This window comes from Mustela erminea, chromosome 1 (assembly GCF_009829155.1).
Source record: "Mustela erminea isolate mMusErm1 chromosome 1, mMusErm1.Pri, whole genome shotgun sequence".
In the NCBI taxonomy this organism is placed as follows: domain Eukaryota; kingdom Metazoa; phylum Chordata; class Mammalia; order Carnivora; family Mustelidae; genus Mustela; species Mustela erminea.
Genome location: NC_045614.1, coordinates 97,585,597 through 97,604,292, shown reverse-complemented (window position 1 = coordinate 97,604,292; position 18,696 = coordinate 97,585,597). Strand labels below are relative to the sequence as shown.

Genomic DNA, 18,696 nt, shown 5'->3' with positions numbered 1-18,696 from the left:
AGGGTGACACAGGGCCCCTTGTGATCACCAGTCAGGAGGCTCTGGAGTGTGTCACGGATTTTTGTACTTCAGAAAAGAATGCGCACTGCTCACAGTGCACTGTGTCACTGTTTACATCAAGGTCCTTGGGTCCCTTGTTCTCATCCTTTGTTACCAAAAGCAAGGCTGCACCATCACCCAAAGGAGATAAGAGAGCCTCACGGAGGAGGCAGGGGCGCTTATGATATAAAGATGTGCTAACGAGATTACAAACTGGGCCTGGGGACCAAGAAGACCAGTGTCCAAGGGGTTCAATAGGAGCAAAAGGACAGGATACTTGTGGACGGGTCCACCACCTGCTGGTGGGGTTCCCAGTGGGGAAGCGTGGCCCTCCCACCCCCAGCTGGGCTTACAGCTGCAGTTTTTCTCCTGACTTAAGATGCTGTGTGTCTCCCTGAGTTGATTTTTCCAAAACTCAGCAAGCGAGCAGAACTTGGAGGAGCCTCCTGGTTGCTCTCAGCACTGGAGCACACCTACCGCCCTGCCAAGGGGGAGCTGGGAGGAAGGGGGACCTGAGTGCCATACCTGGTCCAGCTTCCAGTGGAACTCTGCCGGGCGGAAGGTGTCAGCCTGGTCAAAGTCCTTGCGCAGGAGGAAGACGAGGCGGCAGTTGTGCACATATAGGGCGTAGTGATGCCGGTTCATTTCTGCAAAGCAGAGAGAGGAGCAGTGTGCTTACAGAATCCCTGCATCTGTCCCTGCCACAGGGGTCTTCCTGCCACATCACTGGGCACACCCTCAGATGGGAAAGGAATGGGTATTCCAGTTCCCCCTTTTACAATCAGATCTAATGAATGTTCCAGAACACATATGGTGGAGCTCACTGAAATGGAAGAGGACGATTCAAGAAAGCAAAACTTCTGCAGAGAAGCCATCTGGACTTGAAGTATCCCCCCTAACTTATACCCAGATACTGCATTAGGCCCAGGATAAAGCCTATGTAATAATGAGTTTGTTTGTTTTTGTACAAACACTTCTGAGAAGACTAAGGGGGCTCTCTGACAATCACATCAGCTACCCTGGGCTCCTTTAACACAGCTGGTTTCTCCTAGAGTGCTGGGCTTTCATTTCATTTCATCAGGATTGACAATGGTGACCACAGACCATGTCTCTTTCTCTACTGGGTGCAGTTAGGGGAAGTGGCTTCATGTGTAGTTGCTTGGAGGAGGGGACAGATTGGTTTTTCAGCATTAGTCATAGTTCTGTGTCTTTCCAAAGCAATAAATGAATACCTCTCTCCCTACATGCAATGAATATGACGTTTTCCTCCTCTGATATAAAGACTTCCTTTTCTGCTTGGGAAATCTCGCATCACATATCCCAGTCATGATGTCCTGCAGCCACAAGATAGCAGCCATGGGGAGGGCAGGAGCGGTTGTCTGGACAATACCAAAGATCTCACATACATACTACATAGTAGCATACACAGAAATCTATGAGGCACGGTGCTCCATAAATGACAGATAGATGAGCAGGGGACCTGTTGTCATAGAAAGAACATGGGCCCTAGAATCAGACAAACTTTGGGTGGAGTTGTATCTCCAGAAGATTCTGGAAGAATTTTTTAGCCTCTTAGAGCCTCAGTTTCCTGACCTGTGTCATGACATGGATGCTAGATTGTCCTAATGAATCATGGGAATAGGATAATGAGAATAACTCTTGTATGTCCTGTATAAACCTTGAGGTTTGAGTGTGAGGAATCAATACCAATCCCGCTTCTAGGCCTGGAGTCTGGTTGTTTCCCTGCCACAGTAACTGTTCAGGACCCAGGCCCAGGTCAGGCAATGTACACCATTCTCCCAGCCACAGGGCTTCTGTCAGAAAAGTGACTCAGTTCAAGCCACTGATTCGGGAGCTTTTCTGACTGGTTCCAAAAAAAACCTCTCTTTGGGGCGCCTGGGTGGCTCAGTGGGTTAAGCCGCTGCCTTCGGCTCAGGTCATGATCTCAGAGTCCTGGGATCGAGTCCCGCATCGGGCTCTCTGCTCAGCAGAGAGCCTGCTTCCCTCTCTCTCTCTCTGCCTGCCTCTCCATCTACTTGTGATTTCTCTCTGTCAAATAAATAAATTAAATCTTTAAAACAAAACAAAACAAAACAAAACAAAACAAAAAAACCCTCTCTTTTACCAGAGAGCAAATAGAAGAGATACTGTCTTTTTCTCTAGAAGTTGTAGTATATAACTGGGAGGCATGGAGCCCCTGAAGCCGTGTTTGGTAACATGAAATCAATACATATATGGAGGCAGATCTGAGAAATTGCAGAGTAAAGGGCCAAGCCCTTGATCACACTTCGCCTGAAGCTGTCATAGCTCTGGACATTTTCAGATACAAGAACTTTATATTTTCCTGTATTATTTTGATTTCTTTGATCATCTGACATCAGTTTGGTCTGTATTTCCTATTTCTTGTAACTGAAAGCATCTTAACTGATACAATGAGGAAGCAATGGCCAGTGTGGCAGGGTTGGCTTAGGCTAACGTCTGGGTGGTCACTTGGCCTTTGGACTGATAAAATGCCCCATCCTGATTATGGGCATTTTACTCAATATTTCTTGTTTCCCTCACAATTGCCCAACTGATTTCCGTTATCTATTGTCTACTGTCAGAAAAATATAGAAAGAAGGACTTTTCCCCCTTTATTTTTATTTGGAGTCGGGAGAGGTCATGGGTGAGGAAGTGGCCCGAGAAGAATGAATGGAGGTCTGGAGCATCTTCCAGCCTAGGAAATATCTCCCTCCCTGCCCCTCTGTTAGTCTGGATTCCTGGAGTCACTGTCCACATTGGGGTCACTGGTTTATCTATAGTGGGCTAGGGATATGGTACACTCAGAAATCCACTTAATTTCTTTTCATGACCATTGGTGTTCTTTGTGGCTGTTCAATATTTAACAAAAAGAAACAAGTTAAATGAAATAATAAAGCCCTGTGACAGAATTTTGGATTGTTATGTAATTCATATCTTTAAAGAATATTTTATCACAAAGAGAAATGATCTGTATATAATGTCACATAAAAGAAACAGGGAACATAATGATATCACATGTGTTATAAAAACAGTGAAAATTATAAGGACATTCCATATATACATAGAAATAAAAACAAGATTTTATTTTATAATGAAATATGCCAAATGTAATCAGGAAATATTTTTAGGTATTAGGGTTTTAGGGGATTTGTGTATTCTCCTTTATACTTTTCTGATTTTTTTCAGATTTTGTGATATAAACATGTCTTGAGAAAATGTTTCTGGTATATAAAAGCCTAATAAAGCTTTGGTTTATTCCTGATATTTTTAAAATTTAGAGCAAGCAGGTATTTATAGATTTTTTTTTTTAAGTCAAAGGAGTTAGAGGAAGCTTCCCTATCTTCCCCGTGCCAGGGCTGAGAGGCTTGTAAAGTATTGCTCTGTGCCAAGACCAAAGCAGAGAAGCGCCAGGTCGCGCTGACTCCAGGTGTCGACATGCCCGTGGGGTAGTGGCTCTGAGGACAATGAGCCATCATCATTTAAGGCAGCATGTTCAGCCACAGCTGAACGAAAGAATCCCCTAGAAATTCTAACCTCTGCACCAGGTGGGGCTCTGACATCTTGACTTTTTACAAGTGTGCCAGATTTTTCTGCTGTGTGGCCAGGTTGAGTACTGGGTCCCAGAGCACAGGCTTGGAACTCAGGCCCAGAGGACCAGGTCCCATCCTGTTGTTCTGGGTCATCAGCCGCATTTCCTTGGGCCAATCTTTCCATTTTTCACAGTTCAACCTGTTCCTCTGTAAGCCAGAACACTGATATCTGTGTGAACTGCCTCCCAGGGGTATTTGATACATTTCAGGCAGGACTCTGCATGTGGCTGCGAACCTCAGCCTACACTGCTTTGCACTGGTATGTAGGGTCCTAAGCTGTTGTCTCATTGATGAGCCTTCTGCTTCTTGAGGGGAGTGCCTTGCCAGGCTCTGCAGGGACCAAGCTGTATCGTGACTCCTGGGATCATGCACTGAGCTCTGAAGAGAGTCCCAAACCTCAGTGTGATCTCATGCACATATACAGGGTCCTTCTTGCATGAAGGTCCCAGAAAAACTCATCCTTGGCATAACCGGTCTAACAGACATACTTTATGACTAACGAAAGCCAGGCAATTCTCTGTCTCAGTTTCTACATGTGGAAATATGCTAACATGTATGGTAAGGTATGATTAAAACAGCAAATGTGGGGTCCTGAGAGTAGCATAATGTGGAATAAATCCAGAAGTAATATGATAATAATACCATCAAGTAAATAAATCGAGTACTGATTTTATATCTGATATTGAGTGATTTCAGACATTATTTCATGTTTATTTCCCCCACTTACAGACAGGGGAACTCAAATTAGCAACTCCTCAAAGGTCACACCTTAGAGTGGAAAGGCTGTGAAACAAACCTTGGCCATTCACCAGCAGAGGCTGAGCTGTGAGGCCCTCCAGCTTACCTTCCAACTGCAGCCTCTGCTGGGGCTACTATTTATTTTGGGTATTTTAACAAAAGTAACACTTGGAATGGGAAATTGTGGAAGTATATTTTAAGACAGAGTTGTCAAATTTGCAAAGGATCTCCAAATGTGTGTATGTGTGCATGTGTGCGTGCACGCAGTGTGGTGACAAGTGCACAGGACTGGAGTCTGCTGGATCTAAGCTTACATTTCAGTTCTTACTGGCTATCTACCTTGGGACAGTTATTAACCTCTCGGGGATGTTTCCTTATCCTTAAAATGGGAAACACAATAATGTTTCTCTGAGATTATTTGTAGACATCTGAGAAACTGTCTCGGACAGTAATATCTAACAAGGATTGCACTTCCGATGGGTCAGGCACAGTTCTAAAGCACTGCATATACATTAAGTCATTTAATCCTGATAAAAAACCCTAGGAAGTAGACAATACTAGCATGCCCATTTTATAAAGGGGGAAAGCGAGGCACAGAGAGGTTAAATAACTTGCCCAGGGTCACAGTACCAGTAAGTGGTGGAATGCTTTTTTTAAAATAATTTTTAAAAGGTTTTTAATTTATTTATTTGACAGAGGAGAGAGAGATCACAAGTAGGCAGAGGCAGGCAGTGGGTGGAGGGAAGCAGGCTCCCCACTGAGTGGAGAGCCCGATGTGGGGCTCGATCCCAGGACCCTGAGATCATGACCTGAGCCGAAGGCAGCAGCTTAACCCACTGAGCCACCCAGGTACCCCCAGTGGAACGCTTTTAACCACCAAGCAGTGAACTACCCCATGGGGGCTTAGCATGGGGGAAATGCCTAACAAAAGTTCACTACCGTGATTACATTTGGCAGTGACTTGGAAAGTTACCATGGCCCTTTTATTGGTGATAAACTTTTGGAAGACTTACTTATGTATAATAGAGTAAAGGTGTTACTGCTTTGAAGTAAGAATGAGGTCTCCCTGCCCCCCAACTCCCACCACATGTGCAGCAGCCCTAAGTTACTTCTGGGAAGGCTGGGTTTTGAAGAACTTGTTTTGAAAATTCCTAGTCCCAGTTTTTGCATTGTGTTTGTGCCTCTACTTTCCCCTATTTCCTGGCCCCACTCTACCCCTAGCCCAGGAAATCAGCAGCTAGAAAACCAGAGACAGGAATAGTTTCCCAGGAGGTCAGCATGCTCTGACTTTTCTCCCATGTGGTCGGTGGCTTGTGTCTGTGTCTATCCCCTGGGAGAGAACAGGCAGACTCACCAGTCTTATCTGAGTTGCAGAGGATGGTTTCCTTCTCGGCTCTCACACCAGGGCTGGGGCCATGTTTCATCCACATGGTGATGGTGAACTGGTCTGTCAGGTTCTTGGGCACAATCCCATCAGGGATCTTGGCCCCTTGTCTGCCATCAAACTTGAAGATCATCTCGCTGCTGTCTACTAGCAGTCCTGCTGTCCAGTTTGTGGCAGCACTGGGGGACGGCAAGAGGTCGATGATGCCAGACGAGGCTCCTGTGGGTCCGGGGGCCAGAAAGAACAAAGGGTTATTCTGCACAGTGTGGGTGTCCCTGCCTTCTATTTTTTGCTCCTGGAGCAGGGTGAACTGCTCAGTGTATTTACTTAGAGATCTGAGCCAACCTTCAGCTAGGTGACTCAGGAAAAGAAGGGCCAAATGCCATCCCTCCCTCTGAGTTCCTTATGGTCTACAGAGGTGAAGGCATTAGTAACTTATAGACAAAAATGTTGCATGTGACAAGATAACATGCAACAAACTACTATACAAGGAAAAAGTGCTGGAGGAATTTCAGGAAACAAGACTGGGGGGGCTTTTATAAGTAGGGAAGGTTCCTGGAGAAGGTCAGAGTTTGATGCGGATCATTGAATTCATTCATGCATTCATCCATCCACTAACCTAGAAGCCATTTACTGAGGACGGACCATGTGCCAATACCCCTGCTAGACTGGTGGTGTAAACGTGAATCAGCACAGTCCCCCACCTGGGGTTGCTGAGAGCCAATAAGTGCACAGACAGCTGTGACACAGCGTGATCAGGGCTGGGATTGGGAAAGCTGTAGGTCCTGATGCCATGGGAAGGAGTGTGAGCCATGTTCTATTCACCACACTTTTTTTTTTTTAAACAAGCATTATGTTTAGACCAAATGGTACAGAGGTTGAGAGAACATGGGTTCAGAAGTCCTCAAACTTGTTGCATGGAGCACTGGGTGTGGTGCAAAAACAATGAATACTATTACACTGAAAAGAAATAAAAAAATAAAAAATAAAAAAATAAACTCAAAATGGAAAAAAAAAAAAAAAAAGAAGTCCTCAAATTTGAATTGGATGCCTTGGACCACGACTTGCTAGCCTTGCAACTGTGAGCACGTCCCTTAGCCTTTCTGTATGTCCCTTCCCAGCAGGTAGTGAGGCCTGGATGAGACCCTGCCTGAGAGCCTGAGCAGCGAGCCGGCCATGTGGTGAACACACCCTCCCTCCCTGTCACCTATGACTTTATCCTTATAATGATGATTATAAGGATATCATCATTATAAGGTTATGATGATAAGGCACGAGCACTAAGCCTGAAGCAGGGGGAGTGTCATGGGTAGATTTATATTTTAAGAAGGTCACACCAGCAGCTTTGTGGAGGGTAAAGCTAAGGTGGGCAGGAGGGGCCACCCTTACAGAGAAGACTGGATGCCTCAGCTGGGGGGACTGTGGGCAACAGTGGACCTTCCCACTGAGGATCTTTGAGGCCAGCAGAGATCTCCACGTCTTTGTGTTCCACACAGGAGCAGGGCTTGGCTCTTTTGGAATGGATAGGGGCCAGGGTTTCCTGATATTGTCAGGGAATAAGAGTCAGAGAGCCTAAGGAGTGCCTGGTGTGGGGAGCTAGTGCTTTCCCGGGATGGTCCTGACCAGCCAGTCGCAGAGACTGATGGGTTTTATGAATGGTAGTTGTGTGCATTACCTGATCTTTGTCAGAGATCACTGGACTTCTGAATTCTGTGTATCAGAGTCTCATCTCACCTAGGGTTTGGGCTCCAAAGTCAGCTTCCCACAAACATCTACAGTTAAAATGACCCTTGAGAATCCTTCAGGAAGGGACCACATTGGAAACCAACGTCCTTCTCTGAAAATGCCTCACCAGCCAGTTTTTCCTCTAGCCTTGGAATAGATGACCAAGTCTACGGTTCAGCACCCATCAGTTTACAATCGAAATTTATACTACGTGAGAAATAGGTAGCCATAGAGCCTGTTGCTGTGTTTAGCACTGTGAAAGGCTCACCCTGGGAGAGGCCTCCGGGAACCGTGGTGTCCAAGAGGGCAGGAGATTCCCATTGGCCAATTCATGATCGCCCTGCTGTTTATGCTTACCAAGGGGGGCGTGGGGACAGTGTTGACAGCATCATTTACATGAGTTTTTCCTAGGGTTTTGGGGCTGGTGCCAGGCCCGATTATAGCCGGCACTCCATTACTGTTTATAATGGCTCTTCCTCCCAGTGGTGCCTTCATGAGACGCTTCTAGCCATCTACCCATTGCTCAGGTGAGCCTTCCCAGGCAGTCTCCTGTTGGATCCCACACCTCTCCTCCTCAATACTTACTTGTTCTCTCATCCCATGTCCCTGCAGCCTTGCCTGGTATCCGTTTTATTTATCCACTAAGTTGATCCACACTAATATTTTATTAACTAAGAAAGCCTTAAGGGTAATCACCCTCCAAAGTTGTCTGAAAGAAAGAAATGTATGTAGGTGGTAGAGACAGAGGTTTGGGGGTGGTTTGGAAGCTACGTGGTCTTTCAGAGCAAATTCACTGTCTTAGAAGCCCCGGAATATTGCAACATGGCCACTGCTTCTTGGAGCCATAGGTAAACTGGCTCTGATACCAGGATTTGTCCAGAGTGTAGACAGCCCGGGAACTGGCACACTGAGTGAGAGTGTCAGTTCCAGAAATTGCAGGTGGCCAGAGAGGCACTGGCTGAATGCTCAGGGCTCCTGGCCTCCAGCTCAGGTCAGGGAAGGTGATGGTTCTAGCAGAGTCAGAGCAAAGGAGGATACCAGCTTTGCCACCAATATCATTATTACTATTCTCTTAGGGACCAGTTTTGGGGCACTGAGCACCAGACCTGAATCAAGTACCACAGTGGTTTTTCTGACTCACCTACATGGTAAATACTACTGTGATTCCAGTCTACAGGTGAGAACCCGAGGCTCAGCGAGCCCAGAATCACAACCAGCTGGTGAGCCGGCTCATCTGCAGGACTTTGCTGTTCCAAAGCCCTAACCCCCTCACTGCACCACTTCAAGGAAGCTGGAGAGAGTTATAGTAACATCCTCCACATTTTACAAAAGGAAAGCAAAGGGAATGACTTGACCAAGGTCACACAGTCACACAGCTGGCTAGAAGAAGTACCAGCTCTCAGATCCCCAGCTAACGTTCATTCTACTGCACAGTATGGTGTCTCACCAAGCACACAGCCCAGTCCCCTGGGATCTCATCTCCCTGTACAGGTAGCTGTCTGAAGAGAGGCACATTGAAGACAGCATGTGCCCTGGTAAGGCCACTGACGCAGACTTCCTTGATTCCGTGGTGAGGGGAACAGCAGGCCACCCTGCCTAACCCACAGATGTTGCCTAGCAGAAAGCATCAAGCTGTAAGGAACCAGATGGTGAAGACTTCCCCAACTTAGCAGCTTGTACTTCATTTCTTGGTGAACTTAAACAAACTAAGAGAGATTTACTTTCTCCCAAAGTTCCTCTCTCTTTCCTCTCCTCAAGGGACCTCATGGAAAGCTGTGGGTAAACAGGATGCTTCACTTGCAAAGATGGCGCACATTATCTGCACACAGGGAGGATTTAAGAAGCTCCTTGGGAATCTCGGCGAAGGTCCTTGGGACCCATCAGGCCGCAGAGAGTCCACACCAGTCTGGTGGACAGCAATGGTAGCTTGAATGGGGGGAGTTTGGAATCAGAGTCAAGGTGAGATTCAAGGTCCCTGAGCCCTAGTGTCGGGAAGCCTCTCTGAGTCAGCAAGTAGATAAAGACAGGGTGGGTGAGGCAGATTTCAGGACATGTGGTAGTGTGAGCCCGGGGCACTGAACTTCTTAACTGCAGGGTTTGCATTCTGCTCTGGATGGCTTTGGTCAGGGCAGAGTCTTTTGCACTTCGAGGTGAGCCTATGGCAAGAGTGGTTGACATGGAGTCTCAGGTCATGCCTCCTTCTGGTCTACCACAGGACCAGAATGAGTGGAAGGATCTCGGGGGGAGGAACCATCCTGATCAAAGACACAGGCTTCATTCTGTGGAGTATTCTCACAACCGCAATGACAACTCCCTGTTATTTCCATAAATATTTATGTGACGTCTAGGTTATGCCAGGCACTGTGAGGAGAAGGCAGCAGTGAACCAAACAGAACTTGGCCCTACCTTTAGGGATCCAGTAGAAAACCTTTAACCTTTGGTAAGTGAGCTGGGTCAGGGGCAGAGAGTGTCAGGGGAGGACAGGGAGGCCCTCTTAGACAAATGCTGTATTAGGACTCCGTGTTGGGAGAATGCATTCTGTTCTCCACATGCTTCTCTGACCCACTGATGTCACTTAGCTGTTAACTTCCTCTGACTAATGAAATGTGAGTGCAAAGGATGTGTCATTTCAGCGCAGAAGCTTTAAGGGCCAGTTTGCAGTTCTCCACGTCTTTTCCACGTTCCCTGAGATCCACAGTGCTCTACATAAAGGCTGTTTGTTGGCTCAGGTTCCGGGGGGAAGCCACATGGAGGAGAGCCATAGCCAACCCAAGAGGGACATGCAGTAGGAATGACCAACACGCCCTTGTTATTTTGAGCCAATGAGATGTTATAAATGTGGGCTCAGCGTCACTCAGATATGTCTCAGTGTGGGCCCAGAGGACTGTTTCAAAACTTGTGACTGCAGCATCACCTGCTTTCCTGATAATCCACCTAAGTGACTGACATCAGAGGCTACGATTCCCATTTCTTCTTCAGTATGCCTTCAACACGGACAAGGAGGACTTTCTAACATCCTTTCAGGAGCTCACATGCTGCTGACCTACACAACCAGAGCAGCATTCCACCTTGGGAATCCTAGACAAGAAGGATTCCTGAAAGGCCTTGCAATAAGGATCCTGGGTCTCCACGTAGAGCAGCTGGACTCTGGCAAAAGTGTGGTCAGCCCGACTCCTGGAGCAGGGCCATGGATATCCAGTTGCTGACCAGCTTGGGCAAGGCCACTTCAGGTAAAAACCATCAACTCAACATGGGAGGCCATGCCATAAGGGAGCTGCTCAGAGGACACCAAAGACATCAGCATATCCACAGAGAAGCTCCCTGCCTACCATTCTCCGTGAGTCAGGGTGTGTAGCCCTGTGCTGAGGCATGGTTAAGGGTTTAATCTGATTCCTGATAGGTGTGCGCCAATTCTCCTTAAAGCTATAGGCCCCCTTTTTGCTCCCTGAGAGTCTAGGGAACAGACACTCAAGCCTGGAAGTTCCAGCCTTGCAGAGGCATCTTGGAGAAGCTGTTGGTAGTTGCTTGGACTTGAGTAATTCTGAGGGTACAAAGGACTCTGACTGTGATTCTGAATGAAGATGAGCTCTTTTAAGCTTCATGGTGTAGAAGAAAAGCATGATCTTCACTTTTTTTAAAAAACATGTCTTCCTCAGAAGATTGAATTGTCAAGTGATCTTATTAACTTCTGTATAACCTCAAGAATTACAGCATTTGGATGCTCAATAAATATTTGTTGAATTAATAAATACATGACTGAATGAACGAATGAATGAACAAATCTCTGAAAATCTCCTGGACTCACAAGGGCATACATCTTGGGCACAACTTAATGTCTGGTGATCTTAAGCACTCTGACAGATCAACCACTTGATTTAAGCATGCTCTCATTCTGTGGCCTTTCCTTCAACAGGACCTGCCCTTGGAGTTCCTGACTCCACATACAAAACAGCTGACCTGAGCAGCATGTGTGGTGGTGTGGGCCAGCTGCCAGGAGCCCTGTGACCCCAAGGAGGAATAGCCCTGGCCTCCACGCTAAGAAAGGTCTGTGTGCCATGGACTGCTTTTCTATTTACTATAATATGTAGTGACGTAGGGGCATCGAAGTGGGCCCTTCCTCTGGTTGTCGGTAATGTCAAATTTCATTTGGCCAAAAGGTCTTCCTGAGGGTTTCATGGTGCATTTCATACTCAAGGCAGCTCTGTGACACTTTGCTTCTGGATATCCTGGGACTGAGATGACAGAGCCCTTCACCTTGAATCTCTGAATTCAGAAAAACTGAAATGCAGTTTGCTCAACCTCTCCAAGAAACCTGGCTTTAGGTAGAGTGAGGCTAGTGGCAGACCATCTGAGGCTGTGTTCTACAAGCTTGAGGGGACATGGGTTCAGGGTCCTGCATTGTTTTTATTTCAAGACAGAATGCAGGTGTCCTTGTGTGGGCCCAGGGGGCTGTTTCAAATGCTGCTGCACCTGTCAGGTCCTTCCTGACAATAGGCTTTGAACTAGCTATTGTCTGCTCCTAATAGAGCCAGCGTCGCAAGAGGAGGAAGCAGGTGGGCAGTGACCAGATGGGAAAAATATCCCTCCACAGACACACTCCTGCCCATGTCACTAACCAGCTATGGTATCACAGAAGAGACATGGGAACTCAAAGGCATTCCAGGAAGCACCCGTAGGATAGTCTTCCTGGTACACAAAGGCCAGAGAATACTCCTGAAGAGAAAGGTTTGGAACAGCAAAGCAGGGAGAGATTCTGGTGGGAAGAAACCATGAGCAAAGATTTAGGAATGAGAACCAGCCAGGCATGGGGGCAGGGGAGGTGTCCTGACCAAGAAGAGGCAGAACATCAGGAAGAAATCGGCTATGACCATGGATTGGCATGGTGGAGGCAGGTCCTTGGAAGCTCCAGTCAGGCAGGCGCTGGACACCTACACCTGCATGTTCCCCAAGCACCTGTCCTCATAGTCCCTAAATCTGTGCATGCCTGGATTCCTAGCTCTGGTTGGCGGCACTCTTGTCCAGGTAGATGCTTGCACTAGCCTCGCCTTAGATTCCTTCTCTCTCACTCCTGACAGCTAATCCATCATTGATTAGCTTGCTGGTTTTGCCTCCTAAAGCTGTCTTAAATGTATCCCTACTGCCACTCCCCTGGTTCAGAACTCATTATCTCTTGCTTAGACCATGGAAATAACATCCTAATTGGTCTCCCTGTTTCCATCCAAAGTCAATAAAGGTTTGAAAGATGAAAAATGTATGGCTGCCGAGGCCGAAAGTGTCATGGCCATTCCCTAGTTGGGAAAGCCTGCAAGCAACTGGTCTACCATCCACTGAAAACCCATGGAAGGTTGTCCTGAACCTAAGCCGCCCTACAGGAGTAGGAATTATAATGCAGACTCTGTTTTGGAAATGATCCAGCCTGTGTCTCCCTCAAAGTTTGGAAAGAGCATGGGGCCTGATGGGCTGCCTCCTTCTGAAGCCCACTCCCACACTGGATGCACATCTGGGTCCCACTCATTTGCTTCTGTTCTTTTATCCCCAAGCTCTCGCTCCATGGAATTCAAGATTCAGACCTCTGACACAGAGGGAGGAGTGGCTCTGCCTGTCACTTACTTGGACAGAGACCCCACAGTGCACTGGGTGCTCCCACCAGGAAGGTCACCAGAAAGACACACAGACCTCCCCCCATAAAGCGGCACTCACAGAACCAGGGAAGCTCACATCTTGGGGGAAAGCTGATTTCCTCACTGATTACCTGTCTTCCTGCAAGGCAACGCCAGCAGCCCAGAAGGAATGAGCAGTGTTAACAACCAGATGCAATTTTGCTCTAAAGTTTCTGCCTCGGAAAAAAATCCTTCTTGCTCTCCATATCTCCTCATCTCTCTCCAGCAACATTCAAAATCAAATCACAAGAGCGTGCCCTTGGGCCCATCTGATCTTTAACAACCTGATTCCATCATCTCCTTCTCACCCGGAGGAGTTTAGGAAATGACTGTGACCCACAGTGGCGTGGGGTTGAGTTGACTTATAATCCAGGTGAGGGAAGCGAAATGACATGTTCCTTCACAATATGATGTCGTCAGAGATGGCTTCTCTGCACACCAGTAAAGGAGAGCGCCGGAGGCCCTTGGCATCCTTTTTGTGGGGGCTGTCTGGGGTACCGAAATTGTGGTGTTCTCCCCAACCTATTGCATTGCTCTGGAGAAGCTGTGTCCCCAGAGGCCTTTCTGACAGCCTGGTGACTTGATAGATGAGACGCTGCCCAAGTAGGGTCCACTTCACTTTAACGTCTAGAACTTTCACCTGATTCCTTGGGGAAGAGCAATGTGGGTGAAGGTGTGTGTGTGTACCTCTATGTGTGTGTGTGTGTGTGTGTGTGTGTGTGTGTGCATGCATACGTGCGCAGCAATGGTGAGGGAGGAAAGGTTACCCCCAAATACAGGTCTACTCTAACATTAAGCTCTTTTCGAAGCTCCCCACAGCACAGCTGGGGACCCAGATGTGAGTTCCTGAATACTCTTGGAAAGAACAAGAAAGCAATGAAACATACGTGGTCCACCTCATGCCAAGGCCCATGGACACATCAGCGGTCTGGCATGCCATGAACGGGGGCTGATTCCCACCATGCAGAGCACTCCACAGGCTGACTCGAGAGGCTGACATTCTAGCCGCTGCAGCCTGGCCCACCTCCACAGCTGCTGAGCTAAGCAGCCTGCATTCACGCAGAAGTGCCTTCAAATTCTGCCTCTGTCACCTTCTAACTAGAGTCTTGGGATGAATAACAGCCATCTCACGCTGACGAAGAGAGCGTTAAACAAAGTGATGCATGTAAAGAGTGTGGCAGATGCCCCCAGTAGGGGCTTCAGAAGCTGTTTCCTTGGGTAGTACCTCTAGGGGCCTTGTTTCCTAGCTCCCAGTGGCTCCTTTCCCCAGCCATCACCTCACAGAGACAGCAGGTCCTCTCCCTGTGCTGGGACACCTCCAGCTCTACCCCAGCCCTTCCTCTCCGCCGCGGGCAGCCAGGCTGCCTTTATTGGCATGCTGCCTAAGCTGTCACATGGGGCCCGTGCTTGGCAGAGGCCCTGGCTTGGTTTCATGCTTTGCTGTTGCAGCCTTAACATTTGTAATAGTTTTTTTTTTTTTTTTTTTAAATAAGTTTAGGTGAAATATCTAGCAAGTTGAAAGTATTTATTTATTTATTGCCTTTAAAAAAATTTTAATTTTATTTTTTCAGTGTTCCAAGATTCATTGTTTATGCAGCACATCCAGTGCTCCATGCAGTCCATGCCCTCCTTAATACCCACCACCAGGCTCACCCAACTCCCCACCTCCCTCCTCTCCAAAACCTTCAGTTTGTTTCTCAGAGTCCACAGTCCCGCATGGTTCATTTCCCCCTCTTATTTCCCTCAATTAACTTTTCCTTTCCTTCTCCTAATGTCCTCCATGTTATTCCTTATGCTCCACAAATAAGCAAAACCATATGATAATGGACTCTCTCAGCTTAACTTATTTCACACAGCATAATCTCTTCCAGTCCCGTCCATGTTGCTACAAAAGTTGGGTATTCATCCTTTCTGATGGAGGTATAATACTCCATAATGTATATGGACCACATCTTCCTTATCCATTCATTCATTGAAGGGCATCTTGGCTCTTCCCATAGTTTGGAGACTGTGGCCATTGCTGCTGTAAACATTGGGTACAGATGGTCCTTCTTTTCACTACATCTGAATCTTTGGGTTAAATACCCAGTAGTGAAATTGCAGGGTCATAGGTCAGCTCTGTTTTTAATTTCCTAAGGAATCTCCACACTGTTTTCCAAAGTGGCTGCACCAGTTTACATTCCCACCAACAGTGTAAGAGGGTTCCCCTTTCTCCACATCCTCTCCAACACTTGCTGTTTACTGTCCTGTTAATTTTGGCCATTCTAAGTGGTGTAAGGTGGTATCTCAATGTGCTTTTGATTTGAATCTCCTTTATGGCTAATGATGATGAACATTTGTAATAGTTTTTGAACAAGGGTCCCCCATTTTCATTTGCACTGGGCCCTATAAATTATGTAGCTGTTCCTTTGTGGAGGAAACTGACCTCTCCCCAGGTGACAGTCCCCACCTTTCACACTGGCCTCTGGTCAGGTGTCTCTTTCCAAACCAACACAGTGGAAGGGAGCCATGTTCCTACAGGTTCTGTGGTAGGTTCTCGTGAATACACTGGGTCCTTAATTGCTGTTGTTGATGAAGAGCTGAGGCTTTGTCACATGCCTGGCTCACAGCCACAATATTGGTAAATGGTGGGATTTAGTCAGGTACATGTGATGCTGAGAGATGAGCCCTCTGACCCTTTAACCATAATAAGTAAATTTAATATTCACCCAGGAGTTACATGTGCCCATGCGGGAAGGACTCATTCTTTCATAATAAAAGATATGCTCTATATAAATCATTTAAAAGCAATTAATTAAAAAACAATCCCAAGAGGAAAAAACGTACCACATAATTTCTGAAGGGATCTCTCAGAGTAGGTCTCCCGGTCGCAGCCCTTCCCGATATAATTGGTCTGCAGCTCTGTGGTGATCTGGATGGAGGACACAGCGCCGTCGCAAGTCTCCAGGTGGATGCTGGGGAAAAGCGGCACGCTCCCTGAGCCGGGCTGATACTCAATCCTCTTGGTCCAGTCTGAATCAACAAGGAAAAGATAAAAGTCAATCAGGGATGGCCAGTCCTGCCGTAACACTTGGTCTGTAAATGTGGATCTGTTCCAAAATAACTGATATATTGGGAAACAGTTGGAAGATAAGGGGAATTTGACATTTGCTTATGGAAGTCTTCCTTGCTGAGCAACATGAGGTGAAGGCAGAAAACAGCTGTCAGCAGAGCTGAGTCAGGTAGGAAGGTACAAGACACGTATGTGTACATACCCCAAACATCCAGCCGCCACGCAGTCCACTGCACATTATGAGCCACATCACATGTCCCCGCAGTGACAGCGTCGCCTCCATTCAGGAAGCCCCATCCCCGATCCTGTCACAGTACCGCCCCAGCTGCAGCCCTCCCCTGTCCTCTGCCACGGGCAAATGCCATGTCTCTTTAAGGTGAGGTACAAGATTCAGTGTAGGAATTCTATCTTTCTTAACCACTGAACCCATGTAAAACCATGATAATTTTTTTCTTTCTTATGTGTCACTGATGGCATTTTTGAGTGTTATGCCGCTTTCCTCATTTCTCCCATTTTGCCCAGTGGGGTGATTTTTAGGAATGCGCACATTCTGTCACAAAACAAGAGAGCATGGTAGTTCAGGGTTCCTTGGAGTCATGTGGTGGGAAACAGGATTCTTTCTCAAGCATTCAGGACTGTGGCCACTTGAGTAGCGCTGATGGGCTTATCACTTCTTTTTTTTTTTTTTTTTTTTTTTTTTTAAGATTTTACTTATTTATTTGACAGACAGAGATCACAAGTAGGCAGAGAGGCAGGCAGAGAGAGAGGAGGAAGCAGGTTCCCTGCTGAGCAGAGAGCCCGATGCGGGGCTCGATCCCAGGACCCTGAGAGCATGACCCGAGCCGAAGGCAGCGGTTTAACCCACCGAGCCACCCAGGCGCCCCTTATCACTTCTTTTTAATGTAAAAATAATTCAGAGACGATAAAGTGTTGGAGAAGAATGAAACCACAATCAAAACAATACCACACAAAATAGAGCAATCGATGAAAATAAACACCAAGACGGAGCGTACCCATAGATTGACTGGAACAACCACAGCAGCAGTTGAAAGGCAGAGGAGAGTCAAGCCAAAAGTCACAGTGACCGGTCACAGCACTTGGAGATAGCAACGAGCCAGCCATGCTCAGTGAGGAGGCATGTCTGAGAGGTCTGTGTGGCCCCAAGTCAGACTGGTGGGTAGAACCAAGCAATGTGACATATGGACACTATTAGCTGATGAATCTCAAATGTTTGTCACATAGAACCTTGCTAGGAGGTATCCTTTTTCTGAAGCAGAAATGAAAATCTATGAAATTGCCCATTCTCGCCTATAAGAAAAGGAGAAATTCTGGCATTCGTGGCTCAGTGTTCTTCACAAGCACCCAGTGAGCCACTGGCTGACATCTTGAGCAGTTCCAGTGGACAGGCCAGATGCCCTTGTTCACTGAGCAGCTGTGTGTTCAGGGTTCCCATGTGCAAGCTCTGCTTGGAGCATCGAGAACAAACAGTGCAGGAGGCAGGAGAGGTCCCTGCCTTGTAGAGCTGGCACAGGGGAGGGCATGGTTTGGGGGAGGCCTGTGCTATCCTATCTGAGAGGGTGAGCCTAGGAAAGGAAAAGCAGGGACAGAGAGGGGCTCTTTAGATGGAGAGAGTTCCTGTCTGAGCTGAGGTCTGCATGTAAAGGATGAATGTGCGTGGGAAGCCTCAGAGAAGCAGGTTCGAAGCAGATGCCCCAGTGATCTTGGCTTGACTCTGTCTGGTCAGAAACTTCCTGGGCAGGAAGCTTCCTGAAGCAGCAAGCTTCAGGCACCTCATCATAAAAGAGGGACCTTAGAGTGTTGGGGTGAGGACTGAGGGCCTCTGTGTGTGCATGGCATATGGCAGGGCCTCAATCAGTGTTGTTCCTGGAGAGGAAGGGAGATGTTCAGTCTCAGGGGACCCGTGTCCCTGCCCTGCAACCCTGCCATGTTCCAGATAACCATGGAATCTGGGTTTAGGTCTGAAGCCCATGTCAGCCGGCCACTCTTTCAGGGATTTTCTCAGAGCAGGCCATAAGCAGAGACTGCACCCAGGCTTGTGGGGTGGCCACCAGGAACTTAGCACAGGACAGTATTTGGATGGGAGGGACTTCATGTGAAAGAGAGTGTACCTGATTCCATCTTTTCCTCACAGCCCTCAGGAACTCTGTCTGGACTAGACCATCGCCTTCTGGAGGATGAGATCATGGAGCTGCTCTAAGCCATGCTCTAGAGGCCCCAGGTTCAATTAAGATGAAACACTGGAGGAAAGGAGGGCTTTCTGTCAGGTGCCTCTGAAGGTCACAGAGCTGTAAGAAGCAGTCCGCACACAGCCAAGCTTGTGTTTTGGGTACAGAGCTTCCTGCCTCTGTGCACTTGAACATGCTGTGTCTTCTATAAAGAGCTCCCTTCCTTTCCCCTTCCATCTTGTTAACTCCACGCAACCTGTCCGAATTTCTCCATTCTGGGTAGATATGCTCGTTTGTGCCC

The 18,696-nt window shown here is 47.4% G+C and overlaps 1 protein-coding gene across 1 annotated transcript in view; it reads right to left on the bottom strand.

Moving 5' to 3' along the window:
* The window catches only part of CLSTN2 (calsyntenin 2), a 608,204-nt gene that overhangs the window by 99,185 nt on the left and 490,323 nt on the right, over positions 1–18,696 (bottom strand). Inside the window, exons 6-8 of the mRNA XM_032334718.1 lie at positions 15,984–16,169; positions 5,743–5,991; positions 565–686 (exon numbers count right to left, since the gene is read on the bottom strand). Coding sequence (XP_032190609.1) covers positions 565–686; positions 5,743–5,991; positions 15,984–16,169 — 557 coding nt within the window. The remainder of the gene's footprint in view (positions 1–564; positions 687–5,742; positions 5,992–15,983; positions 16,170–18,696) is intronic.